General features: G+C 40.2%; 1 protein-coding gene across 1 annotated transcript; it reads right to left on the bottom strand.

Annotated features, from left to right (window-relative positions):
* Nucleotides 1-1,717: 1,717 nt before the first annotated feature.
* On the bottom strand, nucleotides 1,718-12,777 carry ZNF233 (zinc finger protein 233). Its single transcript, XM_059877327.1, is given in 5 exon segments — nucleotides 1,718-3,548; nucleotides 3,551-3,568; nucleotides 5,256-5,348; nucleotides 6,142-6,266; nucleotides 12,752-12,777. Coding segments are annotated over 5 exon segments (582 nt in total). The 3' UTR covers nucleotides 1,718-3,228.
* Between the last annotated feature and the right edge of the window lie 2,658 nt (nucleotides 12,778-15,435).

The following is a 15,435-nucleotide window of genomic DNA, read 5'->3' as shown; positions in this document are numbered from 1 at the left end:
TTGCAGCAGCATACCCCAAGTATCCAGTATACAACAACAACAAAAATCACTCATCATACCAAGAACCAGAACAATCAGAACTTGAATGAGAAAAAACAATTAACAGACATCAATACCAATTCAGATGTTGGGATTATCTGAAAAAGATTTGGAATTAGGTACATAATCCTCCTTTTTGTTTCAGCTAGTTTGAGTTGAGTTTCCTGTTTCTTGCAATTGAGAACATCCTAGTGGTTATAAACCACCAGGAGCCCTGAGCAGCCCACTCCAGGGTCTGGTGATGGCCCTGGATTTCTTCAGTAACATGAAACTTGAGATAGAATAGAATTAAAGTATCCAGTGTCCTGGAAGGTAAGGCCCAGAAGAAACTGTGAGAACAACAAGGTTCTACTATATAGCACAGGGAACTCTACTCAATATCTTGTAATAACCTATAGGGGAAAAGAATCTGAAAAAGAATATACCAATATATACATGAATCACTTTGCTGAACACTTGAGAGTAATACAACATTGTAAATTAACTATATTTCAATAAAACAATAGTGGAAAGCCTCCAGTAAATGTACACCCAAGTAAACCGTTCAACCAAGCAAACTTGAAAGCATCTGAGAGGTACAGAGTGGTATTCAAAACATTCTGCCTTAATAGCTTAGTGCAGCATCTAGAATGCATGTTTTAATATGTTTCCCCCTTTTGTACACTCTTTGCCACAAAATTTTATGGAGAGAAAACCAACTTTCTCTGTTCAGTCTGGTAACCAAGGACCCAATAAAAGAAAAATAATGAAACTTACACTACATATGACTGATGGTACACTGTCCAGAGAAAATCTTAACTGGTAAGATAAAAACTTGGATCCTTTTCTGCCTGTAAAGTGAAGCTAAGCAGGACAGAATGCAATGGAAAAAATCTAACATTCAAATTGCAGATTGCATGATTTTACATATCTTTATTAAATGATCATTTCTTTGAATTAATGTTTAAGGCCTCTTCTAAGAATCCTTTTCCTAGTACAATTTATTGTGATTAACTGGGATTGAGTGCACTAATTTTCAAATGTTTGTCCTATTTATAGTAGGTTTTCCTATCCTTCGAGTGATACAAATTCCAGGGCACCTGCTATGTTTGGCACTGGTGCCAGGTCATGGCTGTATAGCAGCAAGTAGATTTCCTGCCCCTATGGAACCTACATTCCAGTGGACATGGATTTTGTTGTGTCCATCATTATACTTTTGCTAAAGTCCTGAGAGTACTTCTAATTGTAAAGCCTCCCCTATGTAGATTCTATTGAATGTGAAAGTTCTGATTGAAACCCACTGCACCATCCTTATAGGTTTTCACTGCTGTATATTTTCTTGAAAATTGTGACATTTTGGTCTCTGTTGGACACACCAGCCATACTCATACAAATAGGTCTCCTCATTGGAATTCAGATGACTGTAAAAAATACAGCTCCCTCTTAAATTCTTAAAATACAACATTTTATAACTAGCCCCTGCTGTGCAGGTTTTCTGATAAAAATGTCATGTCTAGGTTCTGAAGAAATTTTTATCACACTTGTACACACAAGTGTACTGGACTGATCACTACTATGGACTCTCTGATGAACCCGAAGACAAGAACTCTTGCTAAAGCCCTTACCACAGTCAAAACATTTGTAGGGTTTCTCTCCTGTATGGACCCTCCAATGAAGATGGGAGGTCTGACTGAAGCTCTTCCCAAAAAAAAAAAAAAAAAAAAATGAAGCTCTTCCCACACATGCTGTACTTAAAGGGTTTCTCTCCTGTGTGGATACGCAGATGAACATGAAGGTATCAGTTCCAGATGAAGCCTTTCCCACATTCTTCACATTTCTAGGGTTTCTCCCCTGTATGGACTCTCTGATGGGCTTGAAGACGTGGGCTCCAACTGAAACCCTTCCCACACACATCACACATGTAGGGTTTCTCTCAGGTGTGGACCCACTGGTGGTCTTGAATATGTGAGTTTTGACTGAAGTCTTTCCCACACATATCACATCTGTAGCGTTTCTCCCTCATGTGGACTCTCTGATGGGCCTGAAGATGGGAAATCTGACTGAAGTCCTTGCCACACATATCACATTTGTAGGGTTTCTCTCCTGTGTGGACTCTCTGATGGCCCTGAAGACGGAAATTCCAGCTGAAGTTCTTATCAAACACATCACATTTGTAGGGTTTCTCCCCGGTGTGGATCCTGATGGGCTTAAAGGTTTGAGGCCTTACTGGTCTTTCCCACATACCTCACATTTATGTGGTTTCTCTCCAGTGTGAACTTTTGAAGCAGACCACAGCTCTGGCTGAACATCCTGTCACGTGTGTTTTATTTGGATGTTTTGTCTTGAGGGTAGGCTGTTTGATGGGCTTGAAGTTGTGATATCTTATTGAAGCCTTTACCACACAGCTCACATTTCCAAGATTTCTCTTCAGTGTTGTCCACACAGCAACTGTTGAGGTCTAACACATGACTGAAGCCCTTCCTATACTGGCCACATCTATACACATCCATCCTGGGGTGAATGGGCTCAGCAGCAGGAAGGGAGGAGTTCTGATTGAAGCACTCAGCACATACCTGACATTGTAGGGTTTCTCCCCTGGGTTGGCTCTCTGGTGGGTTTGCATATGTGAACTCTGACTCAAGCCCTTCCCATACTCACTATACATACGGGGCTCCTCTCCTTCTTGCAGCTGCTGCTGAAGTTCAAGATCAGAGACAAGGTTGATACCTTTTCCATTCTCATCAGAGGTCTGACCTTCTGAGTGGATGATGCTATGCTGGGATGTGTTCCTCACAAAGTCTTTTCCACAATTATTGTGGCCAAATGCCATCTTGCTTTTGGGTACTTCCTGATCACCATGTGATGAGAGATCATTCTCATGATGCAATGATCACATGGCCACAGTTTATTTTTTATGTCAATTTGCTGATACCTCAGAGAAGGCAATGGCACCCCACTCCAGTACTCTTGCCTGGAAAATGCCATGGACGGAGGAGCCTGGTATGCTGCAGTCCATGGGGTCACTAAGAGTCAGACACGACTGAGTGACTTCCCTTTCACTTTTCACTTTTATGCATTGGAGAAGGAAATGGCAACCCACTCCAGTGTTCTTGCCTGGAGAATCCCAGGGATGGGGGAGCCTGGTGGGCTTCCATCTATGGGGTCGCACAGAGTCGGACACTACTGAAGTGACTTAGCAGCAGCTGATACCTACTCTGATAATTCTGACTCTCTCAGATTCATTTTCATCCAAAAATCTCAGGAGGTCTGAATTTGAAGCTATTGATTGTTGACACTATTGGAACTCTTCCCTTGAAGCTTTCCCACACAGTTCTCATCTTCAGCAACCTCAGCAGATTCTCCTGCCTGCACCCAACAGGAGGAATCAACTTGTTTTAGTAATTTGGACTTGTTGATTTGTAGACCTATTATTGAGTCCTGAGTTCTGGTTAATTTATTTGTAAATTGTTTCCATATCTGCCTGCACATAAGGCCTTCATGCAAAATGTGTATTAGTCCTATTTCTTGAATTCATTTTGATTCCTGTGTCCTAGAAGGATAAAAAATTCAGAGATGAAAGTGAGGACAAGTTCAGGGATATAAGATATTTCACAGGTCGACTGTGTTGGGAGATCCTATTCAACCAATGCATTGTTCAGCTGGATTCTTAGTTTTATCATGCCTATGGAAACAAAGAAGTAATAATGGGACTCATTTAGAAGTATGCTGATGGGACTTCCCTGGTGGTCCAGTGGTTAAAACTCTGCATTCTCAATGCAGTGGGTATCAGTTCAATCTGTTGGTTGGGTAACTAAGATCCCACATGCTGCATGTCATGGCCTAAAAATAAATAAATGAATGAATAAAATTAAATTTTTAAAAAGGAACTAATATGCCGAGGCTTATAGATGAGGTCAAAAGAGAAATACAGTGCTACAGAGCATGGGATGTTCTCAGCAAAAGTGAAAAGAATATATTTGCAAAGGGAGACATCGCCTCTGTCCTGATAATGAACCCATGAGATGATAACTTTATTTTCCTTAATTTAGCCACTAAATGCACATGTTAGTACATAAGCTGGGCTTCCCAGGTGGCACAGTGGGAATGAATCCTCCTGCCAGTGCAGGAGATGCAAGAGATGTGGGTTTGATCCCTGGGTTGGGAAAATCCCCTGGAGTAGGAAATGGCAACCCACTCCAGTATTCTTGCCTGGGAAATCCCATGGGCAGAGGAGCTCAGAAGGCCACGTCCATGGGGTCACAAAGAGTTGGAGATGACTGAGCACAAGCACAATACATAAGCTAGATTTGAGAGAGTTCTTCTTTATTTCAATAATGTCTGAATATATAATATTCAACTAATGAACATTATAACTGGGGAAAAAAACTAGAAAACTTATTCCCTTAGCTGACACATCTTATGGCAATAAAAAAAAATCCTATGATAATTATTGCTGCTCAATTTGGCTGGATTTTCTGAAAAGCCTGAATGGCTAATATTATCTTCCAGGTTTTGTAGATATGCATCAGCATATACCAATAGATGCTGTGGTAGCTAGCACACAAAACAGCCTCAAATGATCCCTGCTTCCTAATATGAACACCCTATTGAAATCCCCTCCACAACCTATCAGGATTGGTCTGCGAAGCCAATAGGATACGGCAGAAGTGCTGGTGATCACTTCCAAGATTATCCCATAAAAGACACTGTAGTTTCTGCCTTCTACTCCTTTGAGTGCAAGTACCTTGGGAAAACTAGCTGCTGTGTTTTGAGAACATTCAGGGAGAGGGCTGTTTGCCAATGAACTAAGGCCTCCTCTCCTGTCAAGCCAGGGTAGAAATGAGGCCTCCTGCCAACAACTCTGTGAATGACCCCATCTTGGAAGCACGTCCTTCAGGCCCATCAAGCCCTCAAAGGACTGCAGCTCTGGCAGACTTGAGATCTTATGAGATCGTGAGCGAGGCTGCCCCAGAATTTTGATGCACAGGAACTGTGATGTCTATAGTTTTAAGCTGAGAAATTTAAGAATAATTTGTCATACAGCAACAGATGACTAATTAGGTACATAGAAACTAAAGTTAGACATTCATCAGAAGATGAACTGTGTTCTGAAATAATCCTTTCATCACACCAGTTTATCCTCCACTCGTGAGCTGTCTGCAGGAGGAGCGGACAGTGAGACCCACTTAACACCACTCTCTGTGAGCTGCAAGGGCTCAGATCTGCATGGTTCTCACCTGAACACTCATCTCGGGTTTCTGGCTCCATCACCCAAAGCTGCTCTTCTCTCCCCAACTGGAGTATTATATCTAACGTGAAGGGTTGATATCCTGTGACAAAGTAACCATACATGTGTAAGGTGAATAAAAACAAAATTTTTAATTCCAATACTATGATCTTCATGCACTCTGAGCAATATTTTTCCAAATTCTGATCATGACCTGTTGTAATAAATATCTCTTCTGTTGTGATTGGGCACGCAAATAAACAGATGCACATCACTGAAACAAGTGACTGAGTCCTAACCATTATCTACTTTTTTTAAAAATAAGGATTCTACTTTTACAGCTTTGTAGATCTCAACATTTATGCGTTTTCATTTTCATATTGTACAGAAGTTTTACTTCACATGATTAAATAGATTAGCTTATTTCAACTGCCAGTTAACTTTGTTCTTTTGTTTGCTTGTTTTTTGGCTGTGTCCTGCAGCACATGGGATCTTAGTTACCTGACCAGGGGCTTGAACCTGTGCCCCCTGTACTGGAAGTACAGAGTCTCTTACCCACTGGACCACCAGGGAAGTCCCTGATTAACTACTTTTATCATATCTCCTTTCCTGTTTTTTACTCACAGTTTCTGTTGCACTATACACAGTTTCTGAAAAGCTATGCTACTGCTGTCCTAGTTCATTAAATGCAATAATGATACAATTCACTAACTGACTTTAAACCACAAGATGTTACAACTGCAATTTGAGGAAACAGACAAGGAATAAATAAGATGTCCCATAAAAAGGAGGAAATTCAGGCCCCCACATGCAAGGAAGCATTTCAAGAGCCCCAAAATCTTAACATGTTGACACCAAGGCACTCTTGAGGGTTGACAGAGTCCCTGAGCCCTCACCCATGGAGACCAGGTTCCAGAAGTTCTCCAGCATCACGTCAGGGTACAGCTTCCTCTGGGCCAAGTCCAGCAGTCCCAGCTCCTCCTTGGTGAAGGTCACAGTCACCTCCTTGAAGGACTGCCTCCTACAACACCAAACACATGTAGCCTCAGTCTTATGATCAGTAGAGTGTGGGGGGTAGGAAGTCACTGTTTAATGGGTATGGAATTTCACTTTGAGAAGAAGAAAAAAGTTCTGGAGATGTGTTCAACAGTGTGAATGTACTTAAAAGTATAGAACTGCACATTTAAAAATGGTTAAAACGGTAAATTTTATGCTATGTATATTTTATCACAATAAAAAAGCACATCAGGAGGTGGATGAATAACCCAATTGTGGTATATCAAGTGAAATATGCAATGAAATACAATGAAGTAATAAAAAGGAGCAAACTATTGACCTGTGTTCAAAATGAACAAATGATGCCAGACACAAAAAGAGTACATACTGTGTAATTCCATTAACATGAAACTCAAGAAATGATGAATCTAGTCTGTAGTGACATAAAGTACATCAGTTGCTGCCTATAGTCAGGCATGTGGGGTAGGGATTAACTGGGGATGAGGGAACCTTTTTGGTGATGAAAATGGTCTACATTTAGACTGAGGCAGTTGTCACATGGGTATGTTTGTCAGAATTGATCAAATACACTTATTATATGTAAAATTACATGTAAATTTCACCTCAAATGATATAAAAAGACACAATTAACAAAGCAAATAGACAAACCACAGAATGGAAAAAATTACTCCCAAAATGTATATATAACAAAGGACTTGAACTCAGAAAATATAAAGAACTCCTTAATAATAAAAAGTAGAAGCCAATTTTTTAAATGGGCAAACAACTTCAGCAAGCTTTTCATAAGAGATATGACAAAAGAGAAAACCCACGAAAAAGTATTCAACATCACGAGGGAAAAAGAAATCACAGTCATGGTGAGATGTCATTCCATTCAGCTCAGTCACTCAGTCCTGTCCGACTCTTTGTGACCCCATTGATTTCAGCACGCCAGGCTTCCCTGTCCATCACCAGCTCCTGGAGCTTACTCAAACTCCTGTCCATTGCATTGGTGATGCCATCCAACCATCTCATCCTCTGTCATCCCCTTCTCCTCCCACCTTCAATCTTTCCCAGTATCAGGGTCTTTTCCAATGAGTCAGTTCTTCACATCAGGTGGCCAAAGTACTGGAGTTTCAGCTTCAGCATCAGCCCTTCCAATGAATATTCAGGACTGATTTCCTTTAGGATTGACAGGTTGGATCTCCTTGGAGTACAAGGGGCTCTCAAGAGTGTTCTCCAACACCACAGTTCAAAAGCATCGATTCTTTGGTGCTCAGCTTTCTTTATAGTCCAACTCTCACATCCATACCAACTCTCACAATCATAGCTTTGACTAGATGGACCTTTGTTGGTAAAGTAATGTCTCTGCTTTTTAATATGCTATCTAGGTTGGTCATAGCTTTTCTTCCAAGGAGCAAGCATCTTTTAATTTCATGGCTGCATTCACCATCTGCAGTGATTTTGGAGCCCAGGAAAATAAAGTCTGTCACTGTTTCCATTGTTTTCCCATCTATTTGCCATGAAGTGATGGGACCGGATGCCATGACCTTAGTTTTCTGAATGTTGAGTTTTAAGCCAACTTTTTCACTCTCCTCTTTCACTTTCATCAAGAAGCTCTTTAGTTCTTCTTCACTTTTGTCTGACTCTTTGTGACTTCATGGACTATACTGTTCATGGAATTTTCCAAGCCAGAATACTGGATCCCCTTCTCCAGGGGATCTTCCCAACCCAGGGATCAAACCCAGGTCTCTCACATTGCAAGCAGATTCTTTTCTAGCTGAGCCACAAGGGAAGCCTATCATTTCATTAGAATGGCTTAAAGAAACAAGATCCATAATACCAAATGACAGAAAAGAAGAAGGGCACACTGAAAATTTCATGCACCACTGCTGTGCTGTCAAATGGCACAGGTATTTTGCAAAAGAGTTTATATTCACTTACCCTACAAATCCAGTCATTCCATTTCTAAATGTTTACCCAAGAGATAAGAAAACACATCCCTAAGAAGGTCTGTGAGGCATGATCATGAGAGCAAAACAATTAAAAGCTACAAATAGGGACTTCCCTGGCAGTCCAGTAGTTAAAACTCCATGCTCCCTTAGCAGGAGGCTTGGGTTCAATCCCTGGTCAGGGAATTAAGATCCCATATGCCACAAACTATGGGCAAAAAAATAAATTAATGAATGAAATAAATAATATACAAATAAATTATGAAATTTAAAAAATAAATACATTACAGCTACAAACAACTCAAATATCTCTTTTAAAAGGACAAACTGTGATCTATTCATAAAATGGAATATGATAAAAAGGAATGGATTACTGACACCTGCAACAACACAGCTGAATCTCAAAAACATTATGCAGGGTCAAAGAGGTACAAGAGTACATACAGTGTGATTTTGTTAATTATGTTTAATTTGAAAACAAACAAATTTAATCATATGATGACAGATCAGAACAGGAGATGCTTCCCAGTCAAAGAAACTGACTTGAAAGAGACATGAGAGAACTTTGGGGGTAATATAAGAGTTTTTATTTCTGTTTTGGACAGTGGGTTAATACAATTACACAACCTTGAAAACAGGATATACAACTGTCATTGACCCAACACTTAAGATTTGTGTAGTTTTTGTAAGTAAATTATATTTCATTTTTAAAAGCCCTAAGCAAAAGTATTATGAATCAAAACCAAATTTATTCAGAGGTACAACAGTCTGTAGGCTTAACTGTGACTTCTGAATGGTTAAATAAAACACAGAAACCCTTCTGAGGTAATACATAAAAGAATGCTGAATCATAAAAAAACTCGATAATATTAAGTGAAAATATAAAATTGAAGTCTGTACATAGACTATGATTCTAAGTAAATAAAGGATCATAGACTATGATTTTAAGTAAATAAAGTATAGCTGACTTACAAGCAGTGTAGTAATTTGTGTTTTTCAGATTTTTTGATGTCTGAGTTTCTGTACTATTATTTGTGAAATGAAGATGACAAAATAAAAAAAATAACTAAAAGCAAAAGCAAAAAATATAACCATAAAAAAGCAAGTACATGGCATACAAGGAATGTTTTCTTCCTTTATCCTTCCCATGGAAGAGAAAAAAGATAACAGAAGAGAAGAAAATAAAAGAGAAAAAAAAAAACATGATAATAGAGAAAAGACTTGTGATTGTTAAAGGGTGGAAGAGGGATGCACTGAGAGTTTGGAATTAGCAGATGCAAACTACTATTCATAAGATGGATAAACAACAAGGTCCTACTGTATAGCACAGAGAACTATATTCAATACCCTGTGATAAACCATAATGGAAAAGAATTTGAATAAGAATGTGTTCATATGCATAATGCAAATACTCTGCTGTACAGTGGAAATTAACACAACACTGTAAATCAATTATGCTTCAATTTTTAAAAATGTACCTAATCTTTAAGAAAAGAGAATCTTTGCAGAAAGAGATGTAATTTTAAGAGATAAAACTCAACTCACCTGGAACTTGGTCATGCTCTGCCACCCATTCTGGGGGAAGTCAAGAGTCCTGGGAAGACATAGTGGCAAAGGAGAAAGAAGCCTTGAGACATAGGTCCAAGCCCAAGTGTCTGCTTCGTGTGAATCACCAGCCTCTCTGGCCCTTAAGCAGTAGAGCTCATACAAGAGTCCCTTGGGGCTCCCGGGGTTCAGGGCCATCATTCTCATCCTGGGTATTGGGGGAAATGAAAGGCTGTGGGATGTACTGGCTATGAGAGTGGACTCTGGGGCCAACAGGTCCCAGGTCAACCCTGGTGCTACTCCTGTGACATAAGATACTGGTTTTCTTGCCCTCAGTTCCTGACACAGGCTCCTGAAACCTTCATAATTTCCTGAATGCTAGAAGTGTGTTTTGTTTCGCCTTCATTCCATTAAAGGAGTCTTTTTATAACATCCAGATTTCAGAGACTGTTTAATGCTCTGTCTTAAGAAATTCACCCTTATTTCTAACAAGTCCATAGTTCTGATTGGCTATGTCACTTAATAGTTTCTGGTCTTGTAATGATATTTCATTGATATCAGCATCTGGTTCTATAAAAGGTATAAATACAGTTCTTGTGAATTTTCTTCCAGTAGTCAGAAGAGTCTCAATGGCACATCCTCCTCTGCCATGATGACTGAAGTAAAAAAAAAATTTTTTTTAAATACAACTGCTAGGTTTCCTTTTTTTTTTTTTTTTTCCATTTTAAACAAAAGTGCAATGGTCTGTCTCACTTAAATGAATACTGTAGTGGCCACAAGAGATCTGAATTTATAAGGGTGCTTTCGGGATTAAGTGAGCAAGTCCAATAGCCCTGAACAGGCAAGTCAATCCTGACAGAAAGTCAATTAGTGGTTGCCAGGGGCTGGAAGGGGGCAAGTGAGAGGTGACAGCTCAGGGGCATGGGGTTTCTTCTGGGGGTGATGAAAATGTTCTGGAACTAGACAGTGGTGATGGTTGTACAATCCTGTGAATATACTAAAAAGTTGTATATTTTGTAAGAAAAAGTATATGTGAATTACATCTCAAGTTAAAAAATAGAAGAAAGGACTTCCCTGGTGGTCCAGTGGTTAAGACTGTGCTTTCACTGCAGAGGGCATAGGTTCAAACCCTGGTCAGGAAACTATAACCCCACAAATCACAAAGAGCAGCCTAAAAAATATTTTTTTAATAAAAAATTTTAAAAAAACAGGGGAAGAAAACAGGCTTGGCTCAGTGCTTGGCACATAACACAAGCTCTCAATAAGTGATGATATGATGATTATTTTCCCCATATAATGGAAGAGAAAGCTGAGGATTCATGCAATTACTTTACTGATAATCACAGAGCACATGACTCCAACTCTGATTCCAGGGCTGGTCTCCAGGTCTCTAATCACACAGAAGGGTGTCACTGGGGAGAAATGAAAGGGGAGTTGGAGAATATAGACTCTGCACATGGAATCAAAGGATGACAGAAGACACACTTTCTCAGGCAAGGATTGGGCTGGACCGTCTCAGAGGTTCCTCTGAGCTGTAAAATCTTGAGGCTGTTCCTGATTGGGAGGAGAGAAGATAAATTGCATCTTCCAATTTTTTCCTCTGGGTTTCGGGAACCTCAGTCATCAACCTGGTTCCAACACATCCAGGCTCTACATGACGGTGGTTAACATGCATGTAGACCCCAGATAGGTTGGAACCAGGTTGATGAATGAGATTCCCAACAAAAGTCTGTATAGTCAAAGCTATGGTTTTTCCAGTAGTCGTGTATGGATATGAAAGTTGGATCATAAAGAAGGCTGAGCGCGAAGAATTGATGCTCTTGAATGGTGGTGCTGGAGAAGACTCTTTTGAGAGTCCCTTGGACTCCAAGGAGATCAAACCAGTCAATCCTAAAGGAAATCAATCCTGAATATTCATTGGAAGGATTGATTCTGAAGCTCCAATCCTTTGGCGACTTGATGCAAAGACCTGACTCATTAGAAAAGACCCTGACGCTGGGAAAGATTGAAGGCAGGAGGAGGAGGAGACGACAGAGGACTAGATGGTTGGATGTCATTGCCAACTCAATGGACATCAGTTTGAGCAAACTCCAGGAGATGGTGAAGGATGGGGAAGCCTAGCACGCTGCAGTCCATGGGGTTGCAAAGATTCAGACACAACTGAGCAACTTTCACTTCACTTCACAATGCATATAAAGCCTGTAGAAGAATACCTGGCATTCACTATGTTAACAGATTATTATTACTCATTCATCAGCAGGTCTCATCCAACCTCCCATTTATTCTATAAACATTGGAACATTTATCTGGTAGACAAAACCTGCTCATGAGTGAAGGAAACTTGTTGCCCACCTGGCAGAAATGACATGGCAAGATAAAATTCCCTCACGTTGGGACAATGTACCAGGATTCGTGCGTCACTCACTCTCTCCTCTCTGTGAGTTCTCTTTGAGAAATCAGGGTCAGGCATGGAGAGATAAGAAAATATGGGAGAATGAAAAGACACAGTTGTGTGTCTCGGGCCCAGGATATCTTACAGCGGACATCCCCATGCACCGGCTAGAGGTGAGACCCTCTTCTTCCTTTAAAAAAGATCAGGGCTGTGGGTGTCAAAGGAATCCACGGAAAACCCCTCTTTCTGCAGAGGTTAGAGAGGTTCTGAGCTCGAGCTCAGAACACCCGGGGCTCACAGAGGCTTTCAAGGACTGAAAGCATCGCGGAAAGAAGAAACTGAACAATCGACCACTTTTAGCAGGTGCCAGCGATCGGTTCTAAGCAGTTTCACATTTGCTTCCCGTGAATCTCATCACATGCCAACTAAGGAGGTAACACTATTAACTCTCTACATAAGTGAATCGGAGCAATCTGATAATTCTACGAAGAGTATATCCGTAAGAGATGGCAGAGCGTGCACAAGGTAAGGGAGGCGAGGAAAACCAAGGGGCTGAGAGACTCTCAAACTCGGAGAGCGCTACCCCGCTTTGCCCCCAACCAGGGGACCCGAGAACCTCACCAAACGCCAGACACAAAAACCGTCATCCCTGCCCTCCATTGCTTCTGTTTCACGAGGGTGAAGGCGAGGGCGGCAGCTGCGTATTCCACATCCAGACAGGATCATTAGAGACCCAGACTCCAGGTACTGACTGACTCACCTCTCAGAAGATACTGAAGTCTCTCACTCCTGTAGCGGAAGTGCCCGGACTGCACGCTGTTCTCAGACTACACTTCCCAGAATCCCCCACCGGAACAAGGCCCACCCTCGGGGACGGAAGTGGCGCTGAATACCCGGAGCACTGGACTACACTTCCCAGAATCCTCGGCAAAAGTAGTGAAACTTTGAAAAATGAAGCTCGTTCAGTTCACCGAGGTGCTGTTTTAGCTTGATCTTTCTTTTCCTTCCTGTCTTTTGGAGGGTCTGGGGTGTTGTTTTCATTACATTACTAATAAGTGTGGCTGAAAAGTAAATGTGGCTGCATGAAAAAACGGCGAAGAGAGAATCTCAAACTTGGTTTATTGTTTTTTTACTTGTACCTGAATGCATTTAGACCACTGACAATGTTTACTTGGCATGACCTAGTCATTCCAATATGTTAAAAACTCACCAGGAGGAAAAGTAACCTTTGATCAAGCCACAAAACAAATAACAAAGTTTCCCACTTTTGTTGGCTTTAATTGCTCCTTTTGAAAGCTGGAGTTTCTAGCAAATTAAAGAAGATGCATTAGCAAGAAGGGAGGGAAATACTGTAATTTGAAAAAGAAAGGCCTAGAATACAGGCATACCTCGGAGATACTTTAGGTTAGATTCCAGACCACTGCAATCGAGCAAATTATCAAATAACGTGAGTCCCATTAATGTTCTATATTACACTATAGTAGTCAAGGTATGCAATTACGTATTAAAAAATAATGTATGTACCTTAATTTTAAAATGCTGTTGGAAAAGTGGTAGCAGAAGACTTGCTTGACACGGGTTTGCCACAAACCTTCAATTTGTAAAATCATCATAACAAATAAAACCATCATAAATACTACAGAATGTTTTTTCTCCAGGTTGGTCTAAATCATTGAGCCATGATTATTCAAAAAGTTGGTGTGAAAGTGGAGTATCCTGCTCAGATAACCGTAACAAATTCAGCTCCTTTTTTTCAACTTTATGAGGTATAATTGATAAGTAAAATTTTAATATATGTGTTGAATTTATATATACTGTAAAAGGATTCCCACAAATGAATTACTTAACACCTCATCACATAGCTAACTGGGGGTGCAGGGAGACCCTTTAATATCTATTCTTAGCAAATTTCAACTATACAATATTGCATTATCAACTATAGTCACCAAGCTATAGATTAGATCCTTAGATCTTACTCATCTTAAAGCTGAAAGTTTGTACCCTTTTTATAACCTCTCCCCATTCCCAGGCAGCCACCACCATTATTATACTCACTGTCTCTAGTAAGTTTGACACTTTTCCCCTTTGGATTCCACATATAAGATAAAATGATGCCATGCAGTGTCTTTGTCTTGTTTCATTTAGTTTATGTCCTACAGTTTCATTCATGTTGTCACAAATATTTCTCCATATTTTCCCTGTGAACCAAGGGTTAGAACGGTTTGATTCCAGTTTTTTTTTTTTTTTTTTTAAGAAACAATACTTCATGGGGGTTCTGTTTGTATCTCCTATTATCCTAACTGGAAGCTGCCAAGACACCCCTAAAAAGAACAAGATGAGAAAATGTCTTCTACCAAATACCAAGACTCATTGCAAAGCTATGTTGAAGTAGTGTGGTATTAGTAGAATCACTGAAAAGCAGACCAGTCAAAGGGAATTGAGAGTCAAAACATCTATCTAATCATATTTAAATCACTGATTTTCTTCAGAAGTGGCACTGCAAAGTAGTGGGGAATAGGGAAATTTTCAGTAACTGGTATAGCAACAACTGAATATTCAAATGGTGAATAATTAAATTATATGGGAGGCAATATAGACCTTTCTTTAAAGATCCCATAAGTTGATTTTAGTTCTGTCACCTATCAAAAAATAAATAAAAAGGAGAGGGAGGGAGAAAAGGGAAAGAGAGAACTGATAAATTTGAATAAGGTCTGGAGGTTAGACAATGTTATATATCAATATTCAATTTTCCTGAGTGCTGCTATACTTGTAGATATGTAAGTAAATTTCCTTGTTCTTACAATATATCAATACAGGGTAAAAGGACTGGAACATATTCATGGTTAAGAAAAAGTACATGTCAATGTAATATTACTCAGCCATAAAAAGGAATGCATTTGTCAGTTCTAATGAGGTGGAAGAACCCAGAGCCTATTATACAGAGTGAAGTAAGTCAGAAGGAGAAAGACAAATACCGTGATAAACATATGCATATGGAACCCAGAAGGATGGCAGTGATGAACCAACCTGAAAGGCAGCAGTGGAGATGCAGACAGAGAAGAGACTTGCGGACACAGCGTGGGAAGAAGGTGGGAAAACCTGACAGAGGAGCACTGAAACATCATTGCCAGGTGTAAAATCAGACAGCCAGTGGAAATTTGCTGCATGACACAGGAGCTCAAATCCAAGGTTCCGCTGACAACCTAGAGGGGTGGGGTTGGAGGTGGGAGGGAGGTTCAAGAGAGAGGGGACATGTGTACACCTATAGCTGATTAATGCTGATATATGGTGGAAACCAACATAAT

Source organism: Bos taurus, chromosome 18, assembly GCF_002263795.3.
Source record: "Bos taurus isolate L1 Dominette 01449 registration number 42190680 breed Hereford chromosome 18, ARS-UCD2.0, whole genome shotgun sequence".
Classification (NCBI taxonomy): domain Eukaryota; kingdom Metazoa; phylum Chordata; class Mammalia; order Artiodactyla; family Bovidae; genus Bos; species Bos taurus.
The sequence above is the reverse complement of the archived record's forward strand: the minus strand, read 5'-3'. Positions and strand labels throughout refer to the sequence as shown.